The sequence below is a fragment of the Amblyraja radiata genome, chromosome 34 (genome assembly GCF_010909765.2).
Source record: "Amblyraja radiata isolate CabotCenter1 chromosome 34, sAmbRad1.1.pri, whole genome shotgun sequence".
Lineage (NCBI taxonomy): Eukaryota > Metazoa > Chordata > Chondrichthyes > Rajiformes > Rajidae > Amblyraja > Amblyraja radiata.
In genome coordinates, this window is record NC_045989.1 from 18,248,913 (window position 1) to 18,268,780 (window position 19,868).

At 45.3% G+C, this 19,868-nt stretch overlaps 1 protein-coding gene across 1 annotated transcript in view; it reads right to left on the minus strand.

The window, feature by feature from the left end:
• Nucleotides 1-6,854: 6,854 nt before the first annotated feature.
• The window catches only part of minar1 (membrane integral NOTCH2 associated receptor 1), a 29,612-nt gene continuing 16,598 nt past the window's right edge, over nt 6,855-19,868 (minus strand). Inside the window, exons 3-4 of the mRNA XM_033050149.1 lie at nt 11,384-11,608; nt 6,855-7,936 (exon numbers count right to left, since the gene is read on the minus strand). Coding sequence (XP_032906040.1) covers nt 7,739-7,936; nt 11,384-11,608 — 423 coding nt within the window. The 3' untranslated portion in view covers nt 6,855-7,738. The remainder of the gene's footprint in view (nt 7,937-11,383; nt 11,609-19,868) is intronic.

The window sequence follows — 19,868 nt, forward strand, 5'->3', positions numbered from 1 at the left end:
TCACAGCTTAGAAGGCAAAGGCAGGTTTGCTGCTGGTACAATTTGAAATTATGTTTTTAGTCCCCGGAGTCAATTTCTTCTGCAAATTGTGAACTATTAACCCTTGCACTCCAAACTGAGTCCCTACACTTATCACTTGCTCTCTGCTTTCTCTTTCATTGCCAACTTATTTGACTAATTGCACTGGTACACAAAAATGCTGGAGAAACTCAGCGGGTGCAGCAGCATCTATGGAGCGAAGGAAATAGGCAACGTTAATGGGCCGAAACCCTTTCACTCCCTGATGAGAAATATATAGATTGATTCGAATAGCAGAAACCCAACATTGATGTTGCATAAATGAGTTCTGCAGAGAGAATAAACATTATGGAGAGAGAATGGAGAGGAGATATGTGAAAGGGGAGAGAGAGGAGAGAGGAGAGAGAGAGGAGAGAGAGAGAGAGAGAGAGAGAGAGAGAGCGAGAGAGAGCGAGAGAAAGATAAAAAGATAGATGGTGATGATACGACAAACAACAGATGGAAGGAAGAAATGAATGAATGAGAGAACAGGGAGATTGGTGCAGTAATCTGGCAGCAGGTTCCCTCTCATGGGTGATTGATCCATAACATCTCTCAGCAAAACACTCTTTTATGTTCTTACGTTATGCAGAAAAATGATGAATCCCATCTCAAACTGCTTTGCTGAGATTGTAAACAGGTGGCTACTATAATGACTTTATCTTGTGGATTGTCAAGTCTGTGACAACCCCTTCAAGTGTTGCAAATCTTTACCTCTGTGAAGCAATATATCCTCGGTCACAAGTTTCTTCTGCAAGGACATTCTCCGAGAGAATTATTGAACGGACTGAACTTACTCAGGAACAATTCCCTAGTATGACTATTCCGCACTCATCCAAGGCTGTAGACATGTTGTTCTCAGTGCACTGCATAATTTACAGGCCGACTCGTGCCTCTGGCTAGCCTGTAGTCTTGGTGTCAGCGCATTCCTGCATTCATGCGTACACACTGCAACGTGCATGTCAGGAAGATGCTGCAAGGCCGATGCCAGAGCATCTGTGCTCCTCTGCACTCCTGGACTCGTAACAGCCCATCTGCCAACCCAGCCCTGGCCCGCTCCCACTTCCGTGAAGGCCGTTACTGTAATCGATGCAACGTGTAAGTGATTCGTTTTTCCTCTCTGTTTCATATTCAGGACTTCAATTAACTTACACAAGATAAATATGCTTTGAATCATTTTTATTATTATTTTATTGAAAAATTGTGTGTAATTATTTTAATCTACTTCAATGGTTTTAATTGCCTCTAATTATCAGGGGAAATTAGGGACAGTACAAAATGCCTTTGAGAGCACAGATGATTAAATCGGCATCGGGAGAGTCTAGGTCCGGGCCTTCAGCTCCTTTCCCTGGGCCCACAGCCTGGGCCTGAGGGTCAGGGGTCGGTTGAGGCTAGGAGTCAAGGGCCAGGCTGAGGCACACCTGGTGAACCATTCCCCTTGGCAGGGCGGCCACAGTAACAGAGTCCTGAACTTGTTTGGATCTGCAGGGCCAGCAGAGGTTGATACAGCTCTGGGAATAGCTCAAGGGGTGAGCATGAGGTCTGAGCCCGGCACATGGAAGATCCACCTCATTAAATTACAGCTGTGGGAAAAATCTTTCCTCGTCTAGGTTTTGGACAATATCGGAAGAGACACAGTGCAGATTGACTTTATTAAAGAGATTCGGCATTACTAATAAAAGCCCTCAAATTTACCCAGCTGTCTGTGATTGCTTTTAATACCTGTGAACCCAGTGGCTGAGACCTTACACCACACAAGGAGGCGAGTCGCAGGTCCACACTGGCATGTAGCATGCACAGTGCACTGACACACACTTGATCAGACTCTCCTCAAGGAGGCAGCTGGTATTTGACCTGCTGCCAACGCAACTGGAAACCCCAGGCTTGAAATTGAATTGCAAATGGCGGTTGTTTGCAACATGCCACCTGAGGTCACCGTGTTGGGCGAACAACAGCCAAACAAATGGTCTGTAAGGATCAGCTGGAGGCTACTGGTTCAAACATAAATACAAGTGTGCTTTGACACTGTGGTCCAGTGTGTGCAGCCCGCACAACATCCAAACTCACACCGTGCACCACACAGTTTGCTCTGTGACTGGTCTTCAATCTGCATCTCCTGTTTCACCAATCTGTTGTCCGTGAGGTGCAGTGGTGTTCCAGTGTGCTCTCCTCATCTGTTTCCAGTGTCCCGCTCCTCTCTGGGGCTGCACTGGCTTTTAGTGTGCTGTCCTCTTTGGAGGTGCACTGGCGTTTCGAGGGTGCTGAGCTTCACTGGGGCTGCACTGGCGTTCCAGTTCCAGAGGGCACAGGTGTTTCTTGTGTCCTGTCCTCAGGAGATATGCTGGAGTTTCCAATGTCCTGCTCCTCTCTGGGACTGCACTGGCTTTCAGTGTGCTGGTCCTCTCCAGAGGTCACTGCTGTTTCCAGTGTCCTGTCCTCTCTGGAGGTGCACTGTCGTTTCCTGAGTGCTGATGCTCACTAGTGCTGCACTGCTGTTTCCAGTGCCCTGAACCTTCCTGTAGGGATTCTAGTGTGATGTCCACTCTGGTGCTTCTTCATGTGTGAAGTCAATTAGCCGCTGCTCAGATTCTGCACAACATCTGAAGCCGTTGGGATTCTACCCACATTTAGCCACCGAGGCAATCCAGACCCAATGTTTTTTAGAGAGGATTATTTAGACCAAATTGGTGCATTTCACAGACCAAACCCCCAGCGTTCTGCTCAGCCCCCACCAACGACTTTGAAATGCTCTCAAGAGAGAGCCCCGAGCATCCAATTTCTCTGCAGCTGAACACCAGCTGAATTTGAAGCAGTTTAATGTACCTGTAAAGCTGCAGCAAGGAGGCAACTCATTGTTCCACTTCATATCCGGTGCATCTGACAAATATACACTCCTGAATGTTGATAGCATCACAGCTTGAATGCTCAGCTAATGAACACAGGTTTCCCTGGCAGAAAAACATTTCTAATCTATGTTAAAAACCTAACAGCCAGTAAATACCTTTGGAATGATTAGAACGCGTAAAGTGTAAAATGTATTTATTCACAGAAGAAACTGCAAATGAGGATATTTGAAGGGCTGTTTGTTTGGAGCTGTTTCTCATGGTGGGAGCTATTACACCAACACAGTTAAATGCCTTGGTTGATATTCTGCCTCTGTGATTCTGAATGCCTTGGTGATTCTGAATTCAATATCCCACAGTCTAATTCCAACCTCCCTTTCATCCATTCCATTCCAGTATACTCTCACTATCCCGATCACCATGTACCTTTCAATATCCCACTCAGTCTAATCCAACTGCTATCTTACTCAGTGTTATCCCACTCACCATTGACATGTCTTTGTGGTGGCACTATTTAAAATACTGATAATTTAATCTTCCTTCACTCTCAATCCCCTTTAATATCCCACTCATTCTATTTCTAATCTCTGCTCACTCGAATATTTTGCCAATCAAATCCCACTTTCCAATTAAAAATGCTGGAGTAACTCAAGGGGTCAGGCAGCATCTCTAGAGAGTATGCATAGGTGATGTTTCAGATCGGGACCCTTCAGATGAAGAATAGTCTGAGACCAAAGATGCTGCCTGATCAACTGTTACTCCTTGTGAGTAAACCAGCATCTGCAGTTCCCTGTATCCAGTTCCCCGTTCCCACTTAGGGCTTAGTGCCCTAAGAGCAATATCTAACTCTCTCTTGAAAACGTGATTCTAATTCATTGGTTTTCATTCTCGGCTATATTCACTTTCTCACCTTCTCTGTAGTTTAATTGGTAATGGGACAGAAACTCACCAGTCTCCAGTTTGTATCTAAGCCGCCCAGTTACCAGCCTGCACTCCTGGCTATCTCTGGTGTACCTGATCTGAAAGAGCGTACAGTTTGAATTGGAATATAACTTTAATATTGCAGCCTATCTTCAATTTAGTCTTCCTGTGGCAGGTGGAGCAATCTGCCAAAGTGAAACAATTTCCTTCTAGTTTGCCTGGCAGACTAATTTGTTCCTATTACAAACCTGTCACCCATTGCTCTGATGTGCTACACAGATAACATATAATTTCAGAGAAGCAGTTGGCATAATTTGGAATAATTTTATACACACCATTGCTCCACGTGGTATTACATTCAGCTCTGTTTATTTTATGATTATATACAAAATTATTCAGTTCAATTGTTATAGATCACAGTTTTCACAGGTGGGATCGCAGGACTGAACACATGTTATAATTCACAGCTAATGATCAACAATTATGATGTATGCGATTATTCAGTATTTGCAGATATTAAAGGGGAAATGTCACCCCCCCCCCCCCCACCTTCATGTTGATCCAGCCACAAAGGAGGCAGGATTCAGAGATGACAGTGTTTCAGGGGGATATCCAGGGAATAAAGGATGACTTTGGTCCTTGGGTCTTAGGGGCGATTACCAAAGTTTCCCTCCTATCATTGTCTCCCTCCACCGAGTCCACACCGACCAGCGATTACCAGTGCGCAGATGCTGGTCTGTTCATCTCTAGCCTTTTGTCCAACAATCTCCCAAACAATCTCCCACCCCTCCCCTCCCCCTCACATGTATCCACTTATCACGCGTAGGAAGGAACTGCAGATGCTGGTTTAAGCCAAAGATAGACACAAAATGCTGGAGTAACTCAGCAGGCCAGGCAGCATCTCTAGGTAAAAAGAATGAGTTTCATTACGGGTCGAGTAACCGACTGAAGAAGGGTCTCGACCCAAAATTTCACATATTCCTTCTATCCAGAGGTGCTGCCTGTCCTGCTGAGTTACTCCACCATTTGTGTCTATCCTTGGTAAGGAATGATTCCCAATCTCGGTCAGTCACACCCTCGGTCAGCCTGCCCATTATCTTTGAAACCCATGATCACCAGGGCAATGCAAGGCTCACCAGTTTTCTTGTGTTCATTCATTTGTGTGTCCCTCGGGTTCTATATTTCTATATTTCTATGGTCCATTTCTTATGCATTAAGGTTCCTGCCGTAGATTCTGGAAGTCTGGAAACTCTCTCAAAAATGTTAAGATCAAAGGGTGGATTTTGCCTGAACCTGTTGGTTAGATTGTTGGCACACACATCATATGGGGAAGCTGTATCACTCCAAACCTACCAACAGATTGTAATTCTGTCCTTGACTTTAATGTCAAGGAGAGTGGACATTTACAGCTGCTCCAGCTAGTCCCCCTCTTGCTCTAACCAGCAAAGGAGATAGAACACTGGAGAGATACAGCATGGAATGAGACCCTTCACACTATCGAGTCCGTGTAGACCTTCAACCGCCCATTAATACTAATCCTACAATCTCATCAACTCCTCCTAGATGATGTTATTCACCTGCATGCTTGGGCCGATTTGCAGTGGCCAATTAACCTTACACTAGGCATGTCCGCGGGAGGAAACCGCAGCACCTGGAGGGCAACTGTCAGGAACTGGGAGACAACCTACGTGCTAGCTCCACATACTACAGGTAGCACCCGAGGTCAGGTTTGAACCCGGGTCTCTGGCGCTGGACAATTGGGGAAGAGCAGAGCCTGAACTTGCTGAGGTTGTCCATCCTTTGCTGTACTAGGTGCAGGAGTTAAGTCACCACTCAACCTTAATCATGTTTCCCAACATGGAGATCAACTAAAAGGTGAGTTGAGTGATTTGTTTTTGACATTATCCTATTTAGCAATTTATTAGGATTCAATACAGTTTATTTTGACTCTACATTAAAATTTTTTTTAATTACAATAATTACATTTGGAATATCTCTGAATTCCAGAGATGATTAAAGCCTCTATGCTATGGTTGGACACTGGGCTCTTACTGCCTATTAGATGGTCTTGGAGCATACCAGTATGGCGGTGAAGGAGACAGGGAGGAGGATGGGGAGGGGTAGGGGGAGGAGAGGGAAGAGGGAGAGTCGGGGGTGGGTGCATGGGTTCGTCTGAGACCTCACTGTGTCTCACACAGTGACATCCCTGTGAGGAGGTTAGCTCGCTCAGTCCACATGAGCGTGGGAAGACACAGACTGCAGGCTACACCAGTTCCCCTGTTCGCATCCCTGAATCCCTCTCATTATCACCTATTCCCCAGCCACCAATCAGCCATTATGGGCTCCACCCTTCCTGGGTCACCTGTTGCCATCCTGATGTGTTCTGGCCTTTACCTACACCCAGTTCCCCACCTCTACATTCAGCCTGATGAAAAGTTCCGACCTGAAAGATCACCCATTCTTTTACACCAGAGGTACTGCTTGACCTGCTGAGTTACTCCAGCACTTTATGTCTTTCTTTTGTATAAACCAGCATCTGCAGTTCCTTCCTACACAATAAGCCCATTGAGTTCAGCTTGTGATTTTATTAAACTATTGTTTCCTTTCCCTTTCTCCTCCTCAATTCTCTTCATTCAGACTTTCTCATCAATTATTTGCTTTTATTTCATGTGACTCTAATTCATTGGTTTTCATTCTGTGCTATTTTCACTTCACCTTCACTTAAGTTTCATTGGTAACTGAGACAGAAGCTTAGACCCACCAGTCTCCGGTTTGTATCTAAGCCACCCAGTTACCAGCCTGCACTCCTGATTATCTCAGGTGCTAGAACAAGCTGAACGAGCAGGTAACAACCTGAAAGCTCAGCTCACCAAGTTCAGAACATGGGTGCCAATGTGTCTGAAGGTCGGGGCGTACAATAAACAACCCCATCCCTTTGCAACTGTTGCCCAGAGGAATTTAAAGGTCAGGCAAGAGGGAACACAATTGAAGAAGGGTCCCGACCCAAAATGTCCACCCATCCTTTTAACCCACTGAGTTACTCCAGCACTTTGTGTCTATCTTTGGCATGTACTCGCATGTACCCAAAGGGTTTTATTGTCAGATTTGTTTCTCATTCTGTGACAGATGCACACGTGCAGTGAATGTGCACAAACTGGTTCCAATAGAACCTAACTTCATTAGCAGGTGAACCAGATGTGTCTGTGGTCGATGCAGAGTCCTGGGGACCAAATGAACCTGTTGTCCCTGTCGTCACAAGAAGCTGTTTGCAGGGTGACCACACTTTGCTGCCCTTCTGTGGAGGGCAAGGGTTTGTCCACATTGAGGTTTGGAGGGGCTGAACCCAGCATGACAGGTGAAACTCCCACCAGCAACGGCAGAAACGCCCCAGAGAAGATCAATATAAAAGACGGAGCCTCTGCTTCAATCCCTAACATTTGCAGCAGATGTAAATGTCAGCCTAAATGATTCTACTTTGAATTCTGCTGCCAAAATATAACTGATCTCAGACATTGCGAAAAGTGGCAATTATCTTCAAGTTGTTATTTTCCCAGTACCCTGTACCTTGTTTCATTGTCAGCATGTTCAGTTAAGCATCCCATCAACATTTTGACTCTCTGCCTGCAAACTGGATAACTCCATCCCGACACAGTACTCTTGTACCTTGTCTGATGGAGTCATCAGTCTGATTGTTTCCAGTAATTGAAGTAAAACACTGCACAGAGGAGGAAGATTATGCAAACATTTTAACTTGTTGCTCACTGGTGAAGATTAAAACCTTACGGTCTGATCCAGTGGACCATGTATAGAGCACACAAAAGGTTAAAACAGTGATAAATATCAGTCCCAAATGCATGTACTGATCTGAGACTTCAGACATTTATTCGGATGCTTTCATACAAGTATTATTAAAAACTTTAAGATTTCATAGTGCAAATTGGGACCACAATGACCAAAATCACTGTGCAGACCGCTGCTACGATTAAGGCAGCAATCTTACAGATTTTTGCCCGTCTGAATTCTGCCTCTTTCCGTTTCAGCAAGGAGTCATATCCCGGAGTGTAGATATCCTCCATCCAGTACTCTAAGTTATTCGGATTCAAAGATTCTTGATTCTGTAAACGAGACAGAAATTTCTGTTAATGTTGTCTTTAGCTGAGTGTACAAAGTGGAGCGGATTGTCTTAAACAATAGTAACCCGATCCGACTACGTCCCAAATGTAGGTAAATGTTAATGGTTTCATGCCAGGAATGACCACCAGTCTCAGGAACAGCTTCTTTGATAACAATCAGGCTTCCGAATGATCCTTCCATAAGCTAGGGCACTGTCTGATTCACTGTCCTTCCCCCATTGTGGACTATGGACTTTGTCTGCTCATTAACTCCCTCCATCCCTGGGTCCACTTCTTGCTTGCCAGCTCCTGCCTCACTCCCCCTCATTTCCTCATCCTAGTGATCTCCCCTCCAAACTCTCAGCCCTGATGCAGGAGCTTGTCACGAAACGCCATTAATCCCTGTACCACTGGATATGCTGCCTGACTCGCTGAGTTCCTCCAGCAGCACGTTTTTGTACAGTGCGAGTTATTTTATAATAACGCTCTTTTGTTTTGTTCCAATAAATGAAAACCCAGCCTTTGGTGGTGTTTCGGGTCGAGACTGTTCTTCTGACTTAAAGTCAGGGGTAGGGAAAAGGAGGGATGTAGAGGTAAATAGAACAAATGAATGAAAGATATGCAAAAAGGAACGATGATCCAGGAAAGGTGGAGCCCACAATGGTCCATTGTTGGCTGTGGGGAAGATGATAACAAGTTATACTGACAGTGAAACTCAATAGGACAATAGTGAAACTAGTACATCCACTAGGGTGGGGGAGGGACGGAGAGAGAGGGGATGCAAGGGTGACTTGAAGTTAGATAAATCAATATTGACAGGGTATAAGATGCCTGAGCTGCAATGTAATATGGCAGATGGGATCCCTCCCACATAGAAACATAGAAACATAGAAATTAGGTGCAGGAGTAGGCCATTCGGCCCTTCGAGCCTGCACCGCCATTCAATATGATCATGGCTGATCATCCAACTCAGTATCCCGTACCTGCCTTCTCTCCATACCCTCTGATCCCCTTAGCCGCAAGGGCCACATCTAACTCCCTCTTAAATATAGCCAATGAACTGGCCTCGACTACCCTCTGTGGCAGAGAGTTCCAGAGATTCACCACTCTCTGTGTGAAAAAAGTTCTTCTCATCTCGGTTTTATAGGATTTCCCCCTTATCCTTAAGCTGTGACCCCTTGTCCTGGACTTCCCCAACATCGGGAGCAATCTTCCTGCATCTAGCCTGTCCAACCCCTTAAGAATTTTGTAAGTTTCTATAAGATCCCCTCTCAATCTCCTAAATTCTAGAGAGTATAAACCAAGTCTATCCAGTCTTTCTTCATAAGACAGTCCTGACATCCCAGGAATCAGTCTGGTGAACCTTCTCTGCACTCCCTCTATGGCAATAATGTCCTTCCTCAGATTTGGAGACCAAAACTGTACGCAATACTCCAGGTGTGGTCTCACCAAGACCCTGTACAACTGCAGTAGAACCTCCCTGCTCCTATACTCAAATCCTTTTGCTATGAAAGCTAACATACCATTCGCTTTCTTCACTGCCTGCTGCACCTGCATGCCCACTTTCAATGACTGGTGTACCATGACACCCAGGTCTCGCTGCATCTCCCCTTTTCCTAGTCGGCCACCATTTAGATAATAGTCTGCTTTCCTGTTTTTGCCACCAAATGCCACCAAAATGGATAACCTCACATTTATCCACATTATACTGCATCTGCCAAACATTTGCCCACTCACCCAGCCTATCCAAGTCACCTTGCAGTCTCCTAGCATCCTCCTCACAGCTAACACTGCCCCCCAGCTTAGTGTCATCCGCAAACTTGGAGATATTGCCTTCAATTCCCTCATCACATGGGATAATATGTGGACTTGCTCTGAGACACAGTGAGCTGCGTGATTCAATGCGAGGGTACTTGATGGAAAAAATAAAACTGCATGTCTTCAGTTAATACACAGACTGGAGACAATGAGGGAAGAGTTTGTGCTGTATATTGATCAGACTACAGCCAATTACCCAGAGCAGCTGAAAGTTAACGTGCATCTCAATGGTGTCAGGGGAAGAGGATCGTACAATAAAACCATCAAATGAGACATCGGAGAATACATTAGCTGCAATTCACACCCACTGCACACTGCCTGGAACTGGAAGAGTTGATCATTATCTGTTCCTTACCCTTAATCAGGAATGGAGAAATGCTTTGGTATTTCCTATTGGGACGACACAGTGGCGCAATGGTAGAGTTGCTGCCTTACAGCGCCAGAGTCCCTGGTTCGATCCTGACTACGGGTGCTGTTTGTACAGAGTTTATATGTTCTTGGATGTGGCCAGTGAGCTTGTTTATATACTTTTATAATTTTATACACTTCTATCAGGTCTCCCCTCAACTCCGGAGAAATGAAATCCAAGTTGGTTCAATCTCTCCCTGTAGCAAATACCCCCTAAACCAGGCATCATTCTGGTAAACATTCACTTTACGCTTTCCAACGCCTCCACATCCTTCCTGCAATGGGACAACTAAAACTGCACATAATACTCCTAATGCAGCCTATCTAAAGTCATAAAGCTGTATCATGACTTCCTAACTCACTGACTCAAGGACCTGACCAATGAAGGTAAGTATACCATATATCTTCTTCATCAGTCAATCTACTTCTGTGGCCACTTTCAGGGAGTTCTGGACTTGGACCCCAAGATCCCTCTGTACATCAATGCTGTGTATGGGTCTTGCCATTAATTGTATATTTTCCCCTTACATTTGACCTCCCAAATCGCAACACCTCACACTTGCTTGGATTAAAATGTATCTGCCATTTCTCTGCCCATTTCTGTAGCTGATCTATATCCCATTGTATACTTTGACAGCCTTCCTCACAGACTACAACCCCAGTAGTCTTGGTGTCATCTACTAACCAACACGGCTTTGTTTCCATTCAAGTCATTTGTATATATCACAAACAACAGAGTCCCAGCACAGATTTCTGAGAACCTCCACTGGTCAAAGAGCTCCAGCCTGAATATTGACCTTCCACCACAACCCTCAGTCTTCTATCACTAAGCCAGTTCTGAATCCATTTGACCAAGTCGCCAGACTGAGTCTGAAGAAGGACCACAAAAGGTATCACATCTTCCTCAACCAACAATGGCCCATTATGGGCTCCACCTTGGTCATCTGATTTCTTCTGGCCTTCTCCTACCTCCAGTTCCCCCCCCTCTACTTTCAGTCTGAAGAAGGGTTCCGACCTGAAACGTCACTCACCCTTTTTCTCCAGAGATGCTACCTGACCCGCTGAGTTACTCCAGCATTTTGTGTCTATCTTCCTACTAATCCTCTGCAGGCTGTCTTCTCTTGAGTCTGACTTCAGAAGAATTTAAAGGAAGATTAAAGCACAATAGCAGAATAAAGACACTGACTCCGGGCTTCACCAGGATTTCCAGAGCTGTAACGCTACCTTGTCACTGGTCCTGTTGTACTCCTCGATGACCCATGATGGCTGCGGCTGCTTCTGCTCCAGGACCTCGGTCAGCCGGAGATCCGTGTACAACGGGTTGTTCTTCATGTGAGATTTCATGGAATTGGGATACATGTGAGGGCTGAAGACCTGCTCGATTAAAAGGGAGTCTTTCCCGGGCTTTGACGACCGATGTGACTGTGAAATTACGCAGCGGCGATCCCCCTGGAAAAGATTTGAAAGGAGTGAGACCCAATGGGAAGAACAGGAAAATATCATCTCATTACAAGCGGCAGTAAAACCAAATGAAAAAACAAGGCATCGCCCTAAGTAGTAGATCAAAAGCACCCAAAACTTGAAGTGATCTCTGGGTTCTTTATTTGGAGAGAACCAGGTGGTTTGACACATAGCGGGACAGTGTAGCCTAGCTTGACTAACATCTCATCAACCACCCTAATCATTCATTCCCTTCATCCACCGCACACAGTGAATCCATTGTGCACCATTGACAAAGTGTAGCGCATTACCTTGCCTAGAATACTCCAGCAATTATACACAAGCCCGTAATCTCTATTACCAAGAAGAACAAGGACAACAGGCGCATGAGAATATTTTCACCAGGTTCCTCTCCAAGCCCCACACCATTCTGACTTGGAGATGTATCATTGTTCCTTCATCATCATGAGTTCCAAATCTCTGAGCTCCCAGTCAGACAATTCCATGGGAGACTCTTCACCAGATGGAATGCAGCGGAACAAGAAGATGATTCACCGATTTTTCCAGCATTTCTGTTTTAATTTTCCAGATTATCAGCATTATACAGTCTGCTGATTTGCATTGTGAATGTGAGAGTTGACTTATCACAAAGGTTCTTCCTTCCAATGCTCCAAGCAGCAAATGGAGTCAATGAAAGGCATATTTACCTGATCTGCCACATTTCCAACTAAGTTACAACCGTTGACCATTCTGGGAAGCACCCGGTTTACATCTCCCTTGATGATTGCTCAAACTTGGATTGATGCTGGGTATTATTTACATGTAGTATATTTACGCAATAGTAGACCTCGGCTAAATACTGATGGTATACCCGTTTAGAAACCAATATTAACAGATTGACCATTAATGGGATTGCCCTGGGAGCTCAAATAGACTTGATGGGCTGAATGCCCTCCTTCAATATCATAAAGAAGTGGGAAATGTGAGGGTAAATCAATCCAACAAGATTTAGGATATTTTCTTCAGAGAATTCTTACGCTGTCTATTGATCTCACCGATCTTGACAAGTGGGAACAGTCTTTGTTTAGAATCTCATTCTGATGTTTTTAGGAAAATGACGCAATCATACTGGACAGAAGATAGACACAAAGTGCTGGAGTCACTCAGCTGGTCAGGCATCTTCTCTGGAGAAAAAGGATGGGTAACGTTTCAGAGCAGAATCTTTCTTCAGACTGCTAAGAGCAAAGCAGTCTGGAGAAGGGTTCCAACCTGAAACGTCACCCATCCTTTTTCTCCAGAGATGCTGCCTGGCCCACTGAGTTACTCGAGTAACTGGGGGCTTGTCCGAATGGTCTTTCTTTGTGTCTATCTTTGGTGTAAACCAGTATCTGCAATTCCTTCCTACACAATCTTACTGGACTGGACATTCCTTAGAGAGGAACACTCAATTGCCACTAAACTGAGGTGAAATGCACAGAACTTGTACAATAGTCATAGATGGGCTTGCTGACAGTCAAGTACATGCTATATTAATGAGAAATCTGGCATGAGCTGTGGTTCATATACTTACAAAGTGTGCATTTGAGCTACTAACAACAAAAGGCAAGTCCTATGTGCTTCATTAATAAATTGGATGGCCCATATCCCACAGGCAGCTAGTCACTGCCTTGAAGTTTAACAGCAAAAGTCTACAGGTATATCCAAATTAATTTTATTCGCCTCAAGATTGGCTTTTTTGGCTTCCGGATATGAATCTGTCTCTAAAGGATTATAAGCGAGTGCAGAGCTCACACAGAGCGGCCCGGCGCGGGGCTGAGGCGGTGCTCCGGTAGCTGAGGCGGCGTTCTGGCGGCGGCAACCTGAATCCGGGGCTCGGCCGCGAGCCAGTGGACGACATCGTCGGGAGCTCGCAGGTCACAGGCTGGTGCCTGTTTTCTGGAGCTCCCGCGGCAACAGCTGCGTCCACTGGACTGGAGGGCGGCAGCTTTGACCACCCCGGGCCGCGGAGCTCGGTGAGCCGCGGGACTGACTTACCATCGGCCGGTGGGGTAACAACATATCGCCTCAGCGCAGAGGGAGAAGAGGAGGGAAGAGACAGTAACCCTAAGATTTTTGCCTCCATCACAGTGAGGAGGTGCCTGATGAACTCACTGTGGTGGATGTTAATTTGTGATTATTGTGTGTTTTGTTGTTTATTATTACATGTATGGCTGCAGGCAACGACATTTTGTTCTGAATGACAAATAAAGGATCTAATCTAATCTAATGAATAGTAATTTCTTAATCATAAACAATCTTGCTAGTTCATAACATTTCCATATTTCTTCTTAATCTCAGTGGACAGCGTGAGAAATCAGTTTCTATTGACCATGACAAACTAAGTGACACAGTCGGGACAGTTGTATCTTATAGTCCTGTTCACTATTCACCAGCTATTACTGTGAGTGGGCCTGATAGTAATGGAACAATGCAGAAGTTAAAAGAAAATGTGCTAAGTTATTCCAAACTATTTTCACTGGTAGTGAGGTCAATAATAGAGGGTTCCAGTTCTCGGGTAACATGAACCAGAGAGTGAGGTAGACAATTTCCTTACAGCACGGAATACAACATTTGCACAATTTACAATGCTTTTGAAATAGCGATGGGCAACCTGGAAAAAAACCTCCCTAGAGTCACATCATAACGTGTCCTTCCTTCAAGGGAACCAGGCAGGAAACGCAACCGCAGATAAAACATCCCCCTCTCCAAGCAGGACATCGTCAAAGCCGTCCCATCATCTCTCGCAGATGGACAGATGCCAACAGCATCATGTTATTATCTGGAATGCATTTCCAAAAAGGCTGCAAGTTGGCAGAGAATTGCCAGAGCAATGGGAAGACAGCAGGGGAGTGGGACAAGTTAGGCAGCTCTTAGACTGAGTCAGTGCCGGCACTTGGAAAATGCATCACTTCACGTATTTCTGCCTTAAATTAAAACTGCCATCTGTCTGCCATTTCACCAGGGTGTTTATGTTCTCCTTAAACCTGTTCCTGTTTTCATCACAGTTCTGTGCATCATTGTGTTATCTTCAAATTTTCAATGTTGCCCCTTGTGTCCCCATCCAGGCCATTAATATAGATGAGATCAATGATGTGAACACCAATCCATGTATCTCCCTGCATTCAGATAAACAGCTGCTTACCACCCCTCTGTTTTCCGATGATACCACATTCACAGGGCCCCTTTCAATTCATCAGCTCCAATTTTGCTGACCATCAAAAGTCTTACATCCACACACAAAAAAAATCACATGAACCTTATCAACTCCCTTCATTAATTCCTTAAGTAACTCACTCAGCTTTGTTAGATGTAATTTGTGTTCAATAGAACTCTGCATGCCATCAGTTATTCCATGCTTCTAAATCGCAATTAATCTAGTTCCAGGTTATCAACTCTAAAATTTTCCCCAATCCTTAAAGATTAGATTTACCTAATTCGTCTTTTTTAGACGGATTTGTAATATTTGCAAGATCCCTGTTTAAACAAGACTACGTCATTGCTGCTAGAAGCTCTTCTGTCTCCCCGTACCTCCCTCTGTTAGCTTTAATAATCCTGTCCAGACTGTGTAACATTCCTTCCTGAAGGACAGCCTACCTTTCAAAAACGTTATGTTTTGCTCAAGATTTTAGCATCTGCAGTTCCTTGTATCACCATTTTACTGCTCCACTGTGAAATCTCCTCAAAGTATGACTACTTTGAAGAAGTTCTCTTCCTCTGCCTGATGAGTAATGTGTCCCTTTCTTACTGATACCACTCTGTGTGTATTTACTTATCACCTGCCAGACTGTGGCAAGTGATAGGTATATAATCTATCACCTAGATAATAGATTCTAATCTATATCAATCTATATTATATCTATATACAATGTAGATTGTGTATAACTATATTATATCTATGTTAGATTATAATACATATAATATAATATAATCCCACCCCCACCTCTCATTTCCAGCTTTCTACCTCCTAATAGAATCAGTCTAAAGGGTCCTGATCCAAAACATCCATCACCTCCGCCCATGCTGCTTGATCTGCTGAGTTTCTCCAGCACTTTGTGTTTTGCTACCTTTTAAAATGTTTCCTTTTTTAACATTTCCTTCCCAACATGTCTTTTTTCATGTGACATAAAGAAAATAATAAATATATTCAGTTGGTACACAAAAATGCTGGAGAAACTCAGCGGGTGCAGCAGCATCTATGGAGCGAAGGAAATAGGTGACGTTTCGGGCCGAAACCCTTCTTCAGACTGATGGGGGGGGGGGGAGAAGGAAGGAAAAAGGGAGGAGGAGGATCCCGAGGGCGGGGGGATGGGAGGAGACAGCTCGAGGGTTAAGGAAGGGGAGGAGACAGCAAGGGCTAGCAAAATTGGGAGAATTCAATGTTCATGCCATCCGGACGCAAGCAACCCAGGCGGTGTTCCTCTAATTTCCGGTGTTGCTCACTCTGGCAATGGAGGAGACCCAGGACAGAGAGGTCGGATTGGGAATTGGAGGGGAGTTGAAGTGCTGAGCCACCGGGAGTTCAGGTAGGTTATTGCGGACTGAGCGGAGTTGTTCGGCGAAACGATCGCCCAACCTCCGCTTAGTCTCACCGATGTAAATCAGCTGACATCTAGAGCAGCGGGTTCCTCCCATTCCCAATCCGATCTCTCTGTCCTGGGTCTCCTCCATTGCCAGAGTGAGCAACACCGGAAATTGGAGGAACAGCACCTCATATTCCACCTGGGTTGCTTGCGTCCGGATGGCATGAACATTGAATTCTCCCAATTTTGCTAGCCCTTGCTGTCTCCTCCCCTTCCTTAACCCTCGAGCTGTCTCCTCCCACCCCCCCGCCCTCGGGCTCCTCCTCCTCCCTTTTTCCTTCCTTCTCCCCCCCACCCCCCATCAGTCCGAAGAAGGGTTTCGGCCCGAAACGTCACCTATTTCCTTCGCTCCATAGATGCTGCTGCACCCGCTGAGTTTCTCCAGCATTTTTGTGTACCTTCGATCTTCCAGCATCTGCAGTTCCTTCTTGAACACAAATATATTCAGTTGTTGGCCATTCAGATCCTTAAGTCTGCCGGATATTTGATAAGATCAGCGCTGTTCCACTACAGTTACTTTAGCCTATGATGTGGAAAATGAGGAACATTGGCCAGATATGTACTGCTCGTGTAAAGCAGGAGAGATCAACTCCAACTAATTACTGCCCAGTTAATCCACTCTCGTTCATCAGCAAAGTGATGGAAGATGATGCCAGAAATACTAATACATTGGACTTACCCACCATTAACCTGCTCACTGATGCACAGTTTAGGTTACAGCAGAACCAGTGGGAGAGTCTAGGACTAGAGGTCATAGCCTCAGAATTAAAGGATGTTCTTTTAGGAAAGGGATGAGGAGAAATGTATTTCGTCAGAGGGTGGTGAATCTGTGGAATTCTTTGCCACAGAAGCCTGTGGAGGCCAAGACAGTGGATATTTTTAAGGCAGAGGTAGATAGATTCTTGATTACTACATGTGTTAGAGGTTATGGGGAGAAGGTAGGAGAATGGGGTTAGGAGGGAGAGATAGATCAGCCATGATTGAACTGGGGTCAATTTTACCTGTAGGTTCAGGGTTAAAGTTTGGCCTCACATGAGTAGTGCTGACACAGACAGAAAAGGCTGGAATTATTTATATAGGTACATGGATAGAACAGGTTTTATGGAGATATGGGCCAAACGCATGCAGGTGGGACTAGTGCAGATGGGACATGTTGGTCGGTGTGGACAAGTTGAGCCGAAGGGCCTGTTTCCATGGTGTATGATTCTATGATTCTATGACTATTTCATTCTCATGAAAGGTCATTGATCTGAAACATAATGCTGTTCCTTTCTCTACAGCCACTGTTGGAGCTCTTAACGTGCCAAGCTTTTCCTGGATTCTTTCAAAAACTTCCCTTTACAGCCCCAAATCCCTTGTAACAATAAAAGTACTGTGTGCAGATCTCAGTCCAATTGGGTCTGTAACTCCCATCAACATTTTCAGAATGCAGCAAGCAATGGAATTAGGTTTAGGTAAACAAACTAACGTGGAGAAATGGCACGTTTAGTCAGTGCGTTGCAACTGGTAAAGTGGTGCTTCAAGGACAATAACTTAATTTAGTTTTAATTCCAATGCAACATTATTAATAATTCATGAGAGGCTGAGCCGTTATTTCACTCCTGTTACTAAGCTTCCCGTCAGCTAATCAGCAGCAGGCGCCTAATTTGAAATCTTGAGTTTGTTTATGCCCTGATGCCACCCACAGCGGGCTCTTAATTGAGATTAACCTTGTCCAACCAAAACAGTGTGGCAATCAATGCTCTCAGAATTACAGAATGATTGCACAATAGAAACAGGCTATTCAGTCCCACCAGTCCATCCACATTGCTGTTTATTCACTATGAGTCAGCATCCTAATCCCATGCTTCAATCCTCCACTCACACACCATTATTACACTCTGCTATCTAATCAATACTCAATTGCTGACATGCCCTCTGCTTTGCCACTGAATCTCATTATGCAGACCATATAAAGGAGATTTGAAATCTAATTACATTACGCTTGTTTCTTCCACACATGCGGCAACATGGTGGTGCAGCGGGAGGGATGCTGTCTTAATAGGGTTTGCTAAGAGACCCGGGTTCGATCCCGACTACGGGTGCTTTCTGCACGGAGTTTGTTTCTTCTTCCCATGCCGTGTAGGTTTTCTCCGAGATCTTCGGTTTCCTCCCACACTCCAAAGACGTGCAGGTTTGTAGGTTAATAGGCTTGGTATAAGTGTCAATTGTCCCCAGCGTGTGTAGGATAGTGTTAATTTGTGTTGCTCGCTGGTCGGTGCAGACTCGGTGGTCCGAAGGGCCTGTTTCCGCACTGTATCGCTAAATTGACCTAAACATTCGGCACAGTGGCGCAGCTGGTAGAGCCGCTGCCACACAGCGGCAGAGACCCAGGTTCGATCCTGACCTCGGGTGCTGTCTGTCGGTGTGGAGTTGTCACTGTGATTATTTGGGTTTCCTCCAGTTTCCTCTCACATCCCAAGAAAGACGTGCAGGTTTGTAGTTTAATTAAGTTTATTTTCAGACGTCTGTAAATTGCCCCTAGTGCGTAGGGATAACATGGAACTAGTGTGATCGGGTGGTCAATAGTTGCCATGGCTACATGGACCAAATCATCTGTTTCCATGCTGTATCTCTAAACTAGATCTCTGGATTGAAACACACTGATCCACAAGTTCCAGTTCATTACACATCACTCCTGTAATCCAACCCGTTCACTTCCAGCTCTGCACCATCCTTGCGTTGTAATGCAGTTCCTGCACCAGCTTGCACAGGACGGCATCATTCCCCATGCATCTAATCTTTATGGAATCCAGTCTGGGTTGTCCCATCAGCAACCATTCTTGGTCATTCTTGGGACAAGATGGTCGTCCTATATCAGGCACGGAAATCGCTGTCAAACATGCGGGGGACAAGATTTCTTGGCGGCCACACGTGAGCATGCGCACACACGCAGGGCTTCGGCCGTGGGCTTGAATAGGCCCGTTCACGGGGTCTTTCATCGGCCGGCGGGGGCTTCAACAACGGGAGCCTTGATCGACTCGATGCAGCAGTTTGATTTTAAGCCATGCCGGGCGCTGAAAGGCCCCGCGAATGGGCCGATTCAGCCCTTAGAAAGCAGCTGATAAAGTCCGGATGACAAAACATGGGGGGAGACGTGTCCCCCCCGTTCCCCCCCCCCCCCCCCCCACCTCCAGGATTTCCACCCCTGGTCCTATTGCAGCACTGGAGGTGACGTCACTCAGCAAAGTCCCTTCGTTTCTTTGCATCATTGTGCACCACAGCTCACTCACTCTTCCACAGTGTTCCAATCCCATCCCCCTCACTCTATCCCACCCCCCCCGTGTACGCCCATATCTATGTTACCCCCTGATCTTACATTTGCTACCACCTGACCTTACAATACCTTTAGGTTCAGGGGTCGACCACCAAACATCACCACAGGCACCTAATGTCCCAATCAACGTCAGTCACTGGAGTAAAAACCCACAGATGCAAGAAATCTGAAACAAAACAGAAAATGCCAGGGAGAAGCTACACGTCGGGCAGCATCTGCATGAAGAGAAGCAGACAATTTGAAGCTCTGTTTCTTTCTCCGCAGATGCTATCTGACCTGCTAAGTATTCCTGGTGTTTATTTTAAACCTTCCTGTTGTGACCCTTCTTAATCTT